The sequence below is a fragment of the Lissotriton helveticus genome, chromosome 5_1 (genome assembly GCF_964261635.1).
Source record: "Lissotriton helveticus chromosome 5_1, aLisHel1.1, whole genome shotgun sequence".
NCBI classification, from domain to species: Eukaryota; Metazoa; Chordata; class Amphibia; order Caudata; family Salamandridae; genus Lissotriton; species Lissotriton helveticus.
The window spans coordinates 1,277,661,753-1,277,667,752 of record NC_136065.1 but is presented as its reverse complement, the minus strand read 5'-3'; the positions used below and the strand labels follow the sequence as shown (position 1 = coordinate 1,277,667,752).

The 6,000-nt window shown below is 48.6% G+C and overlaps 1 protein-coding gene across 1 annotated transcript in view; it reads left to right on the top strand.

Annotated features, from left to right (window-relative positions):
* The first annotated feature begins 570 nt into the window (after positions 1-570).
* LOC144752644 (fish-egg lectin-like) overlaps positions 571-6,000 on the top strand; it is a 496,941-nt gene continuing 491,511 nt past the window's right edge. Inside the window, exons 1-2 of the mRNA XM_078640524.1 lie at positions 571-586; positions 764-1,003. Of these exons, the coding sequence (XP_078496650.1) occupies positions 571-586; positions 764-1,003 (256 nt within the window). The remainder of the gene's footprint in view (positions 587-763; positions 1,004-6,000) is intronic.

Below are 6,000 nucleotides of genomic sequence, written 5' to 3'. Positions count from 1 at the left end.
GTCAGTTGTTTAGAAAATCTACATAGAAACGCTGGATTTGCCTCACCTTTTCCCAAAGGCATCTCGAGGGAGAGTAAACAGACCAACGCAACATTGCATTTAGACACTATTTAGGTTTTATCAGTTTTACTAAATGTAAGCGCATGGGAAATACCCTTTAACACAGACTTAATTAACGTTTCCTAAGGGTTCTTGCTAACTGTACTTTGCAAGGTACCATTTCCTATTTGCTATAACTAATAGTGGTAAAATTAGAATAACGGTAACACTTTAGAAAAACTGCAAAATATGCTGCCTTCTTTAAAATCTCACCATATTGTGCCTTTATTAAAAAAAAATGCTGGGGTGTTGGGAACCAAACCAATGTCAAATATTGAGAACCAAAAAGCTCCTGTAGTTATTCCTTGGGGTCATGCCCCCCTAAACATCTACACCTGGCTAAGGGCCTGTTCTCAAAGCTGACTCCTGGCTGAGCAGGCCACATTGCCCCCAAATCACTTCCCTGCTCAAACCAGCCCCTTGCAAACTGAAGTAGATTGCAGGAAGCATTATAACTGATTCTCTGAGCTCATGGTCGCACCTGTGGGTGAACCGGCAGTGGAGGACAGGTTTAGAGTGGTCATCCTACGAACGTCCTTGAACATTACACTGACTAAAATATCTTTCTCATAAATAACTAGGGTTGAATAACAAATTTGATGTAGAAATGTTCACCAGCATTGACCTTGTCTAAAAGCTTTGTCTCTTGAACTCTCACCTCTAGGTCAGACTGTTCAACTGAACTGTGATCAGGTGCCCGGAGCTCTCAAACAAATCGATGCTGGCAACGGGCAGGTGTTCGGAGTGAATGCAAATGACAACATTTACACCCTCTACAGTAGCAGCTGGACACAGATCCCTGGTGCTCTCAAGCATGTCTCAGTGGGGGCTGCTGGAGTCTGGGGCGTGACCAGAAGCAACAACATCTACAAACTAGTGGGCGGAGAGTGGGTCCGGACTGATGGTAGGTGTGAGTCTAGGTTAATGCTTGTGAATGAATTCATGAATTAATGTGGGTGGCTGTCTCGTGAATCCCTATAGTCTGAACAGCCTCAATGCGGTTTCTTACATGGGGGAGGGTGCACAGAGCAATAAGAAAAGTTAAGTTTATCCAGACCTTTTTGCAAAAAATTATCTGAATCGATATTATTGAAGGCAATGATAGCTGAGCTGAGAGGAGAGAATAGTATGAGTACAGTTTGTAGTTTCTGACGCAAGGCTCCTTTCCTTGTTTCAGCAACAATACCTTCTAGGATTGGTCTAGAGCCTTATGCCTTGTGCTCTGTTACAGATATCACAAAATCGAAAGTATTACCAGCAAAGACACGAATATGGTATTAATTGAGAAAGTTCGGGGGCACTTAATCATTCCTAGTCAACTGTTGAAAGTTAGGCTGAAACCGTCAACATTATCGGCGCCCTCTTGCTCTCCTTAAACCTTTTGTGCGCGTAAAACAGCCGCCATTTTTGGCACCATGGCTTCCCTGCTCCCGCCGAGAGCCAGCGCGCCTCTCTCCCGCTCCTAGCTTCGCCGGCATCCCCCGCATGCTGACAACCCCCCTGCCTGCACCTGCTGCGAATCATAAAACCCCTCTTCAGCGCTGCTCTGCCCCAGGCCCTCGTCCTGTTCCCAGCGCAACACCTCCCTTCTTTCCATTTATGATCCCCGGCCCTTTGATGCAAACCCCCTTTTCCCCGTGTGCCTGTTCGTCTTCCTCGTTCCCAGGCCGACACCCAGCTCTGCCGATACTGTTCCTTGCCCCTCCCCGTGCAATAGAAAGTTTCCCCCCAGCAAGGGATCCCCGGGTTGATCAAAGCCCCCCGCCCTACGAGATCCGATCAAACCCCACACGCTCCGTGAATCGGCGGAATATCCAGCTGCGCGATGATCATCACCTGTTGTGAACGGGGCGGGGACTCCCACTGTAACCTTGCGTGGGAACGGACTGGGAAGGGGGGATTCTGAGGATGTCTTTCCGTACATCAAAGTATCGACGAGAATGTGTTACATGTAATAAAGAAATAAACTTGTGTATAAGAGGCCAGGCCTCAAGGATGCAGATTAGAGCACCTCAGAACGATACCTTCTGTCCGTTTCGTTGTGTTCTCCTCCGGAGAGAATAAAAACCTTGTTTCCTGCCTTCCAGTCTCCAGCGCCTGCCTCTTCAATAGTTTAACTTCTTTGTGGGTTCAAGAGGCGACACCGCCGGGCAATACTTAAGGATCTTATATTCTGGTTGGTAGTGCCCCCCATTTTAGTTTCTACAATTGGCGTCCCAAGCGTGGGGCCCATCAGCGACCCATGGATCCAGTGGGAGAGGTCCTGACGACAAAGTGAACGACTGCAACGATCGGGAACGCGTCTGTCCGATAGACCCTCGTCTGACAGCCGATCATCCGAACTTCACTGGTTCCGAACAGACCTCTCTCGAGTGATCTACGGTCCTGACTGGGAACCATCAGGAGTGCCGCGAGGATAACGAAGAAGAGAGGACGATCGGGCGCTGGATTCGGAAGACAGGAAACTGTCCATGCGGTCCGGGTAAGGTCGTGTAACCACGACAAGTCGCGAAATAATTGCTTGATTGCTTGTTTGTTTAAAAATACTAGTATTGCCCCTTTGTTATTTATTTGGAGATTCACTGTCTGCAAACGGAGAAACAACGGGCTCTCTCTTTGCAAACAGTGGAGGATAGGTAGGGCAGCAGCCGTGCTTATTTTTTCTCCCCCCACTCAATAATCACTTGAAACTGAACTGTTGTTCGCAAACTATTGTTTCCTGGAGATTCCCTGTCTGCAAACAGGGAAGAGACCACCCTTTTTGCAGATAGTGAAAAGGGTAGGTAACGCAGATCTTTGCGGACCTACTCATTCTCCCCATTGTTATTTATTGGTCTTTTGTTATTTTGATCCATGAGGTATTCACTGCCTGCAAACAACGTAGAATAGAAATATTCTGTCCCGTCTTTGCACCTAGTGATAAGATAGGCAGTGCTGACTTTTTAGTCCCTCGTTACGAGCCGTCATGTCTGTCTTCTCCCCACTGATTAGTAGCCTGTTTAGCCCGGACCGCTTATTAGAGATGGACCATCCAGCCCCACTGGAAGGCACCCCTAATAAGGACATGTTCATGAAGCATGGATTGACCGCTATAGCCTATAGTAAACTATGGCATAAATACACAAAAAAGGGTCAAGAAAGTCAATGGCCCCTGATAGGATCCTTCGATGATGATAAAATAAAAACGCTAGAAACTGCCCTGGGTAAAAACAAGACAACACCTACTATGCTTGACAGCTTCGGCATGTGGCGAAAAGAAACTGAACAACGTAAAAAGAAAACTGAGAGTAGGTTGGAAAAAGAGCTGCGAAAAGCAGCCCACCTAGCTGCTCAGAAACTAGAAAAAGAGATAAAGGAAAGAGAGAAAGCTAAACAGAAACTAGAAATGGAAACACCAAGCCAGTGTCCGGTTAGAACCCCCTCCATGCTCTACCCTGATTTACCCTCGAAACGACAAGCCAACGAGGACTTGCTGTTAGGTCCTCCTATCATCTACATGCCCCCTCCATATGCCCCTTCTCAACCCTTGGCGCAGCACGCGCCACCCCCAGGTACAAACGAAGGTACCGCCACAGCGTCGGCCCCAATGGCCTCTGTGCCAGCCGAACCCCTTGTATTAAAACCCGCATCAACAACGACGTTAGACGAGCATGGGACTCGAGGGGCTGGCTCTGCAAGAACAAACAGACTAGACAAAGATGAGCGAGCGGGGATCGACAAAATAGCAAGGACACTGGTAGAAAGGAAGGATGATGAAGAGTACATCACAGATATGTTCAGCTCGTATACAGGGAGTCACAGACGACATTTTACCGTACGACTGTGTTATCATGTCTTGAATGCATACGAGGACCGATATCGAGACAAAGGTCCCGAGAGCCTAAGGGCTCTGTACCGGAAGGTCGATATCGGGGATGAGGGCGAGTGTGATGTGTCGGACCTCCTTACGCGTACGCTTGAGGTTTTCCGCCACCTCACTGAACGAAAGCCGGGAGCTAAATCCGCAGCCCCCGTAGTGACCGAACCACCAACCGAGCAATCTAACACCATGATGCCGATACGTGAGGCTGCCCCTTACTGGGTTCCTCCTAGGGGTACAGGGACTCACGATGATGCAAACAACCAAGATGCGAAGGGAAGGGTAGTGTACAACTGGGTCTACCAGCCGTGGGACCGGCAAGAGATACTGACATTCCGGAAATCTCTACCCGACCTACGTAAAAACCCCACTGCCTTCTATACTGAATTGGGTACAGCCCTGGGTTCAACGATCATGACCCTGGCTGACATCGACTTGTTCTTCGGGTTATGTCTACCAGCTGATGTGTGGAAGCAAATCCGGAAAGTCGATCACCTTGAGCTGTTTGGACATACCTGGTCACAACTCGATGACCTGGACAAACAACGGGGACCAGGACAAAAGCCGTTGAAATCCATTCTAGACCTCCCAGATAAAATCGTAGATAAATTAAAAACCCTAATCCCAGAAAAGAAAGTGGACTGGTCGATAGTAACAGCCTGTCGCCAAAAACCCCAGGAGGATGTATCGGAATACTTCTCCCGGTTTGAAACGGTGTTCTCCGATTACAGCGGCCAGGATATGACCACTGCAACCGGACACCATCTGTTTGTCCAGAACTATGTTAAGGGCCTATCATCGGAAATCTCCCAGAAACTACAGGCCAGCGAGAGTAGTTGGGCAGCCTCCAAACCTACAGCGATTCTCCAAATGGCCCAATATTATGAGCATCAGAAAAATGAAAACGATAGGGCGACAGAGAAAAAGAAGAAGGACTTAAAAGAGAGGGTGATGATTGCCAAACTGCAAGGGGTGACTATAGGACGAGACCAATACCGGGGAAACTACCAGACAAACGTCCCTAAGACTACATTTCCCCAGGACCGCACTCTGACTTCCTACAGTGGACGCACAGACCTTAGAGAAGACCAGTGCGCTTTCTGCAAAGGGACTGGCCATTGGAAATCCCAGTGCCCAGTTCTTCTGGAAATGATCAGAAACAAAGACCCCAGGGATGTAACAAACGGACCGAGACCTAGGGGACAACAACGAGGGCCCCCAAATGACGCGACTAATGACAGATCAAGCAGACCAAATACGTTCGATCGACCCAGGCAGAACCAATATCAACAATCTGACTATGACGACACTCACACCTTCGCATAGGACAGCCAAGGGCGAGGGAGGGATCCAGTCGAGCTCTATGTTGACCAGCAGGGCCCTTATGTCACCGCTAAGGTCCTGGGTACCAAGTCTCCATTTCTGGTAGACACTGGCGCAACACGTAGTGCGTTATCTAAACGACTGATTCCAAGGGCACCCTTGTCTGGCTCACTCATAACATCGACAGGTTTCGATGGAACGCCCTCCACCAACCCTTTGTCTGCCCCGATTCTCTTTGACGTAGAAAACAACACTACCGACACCACGTTCTTGCTTTCCTCTAATAGCCCTGACGCCATTATGGGACTTGACTTACTGAAACACTTCCGAGCGACGATTAGGTGTTCTCAAGATGGAGTTCGAGTGTTTCTTTACGACAACCCCGTTCTGCTTAGACATTGTTCCCCCCGACACATGTTTTCCATCACCGACGTTGACGCGTCCCTGCTTGACACTCTACCTCCGTATCTGTGGGCCAAAGCGGATTCGGACGTAGGGCGTATGTTAATTGACCCAGTGCACATTACTGTCCGACCAGACGCAACACTCCCAAAACTCCCACAATATCGGATATCGCCAGAGGGCGAGAAGGCATTGGTAATGATTATCCAGTCACTGATAGACGCAGGAGTGGTAGAGGAAGTGGTTAGCAACGTTTGCAACAGCCCTATCTTGCCCATTATCAAGAAGCAGGGAGAGGGAGATGAGAAAGCATACCG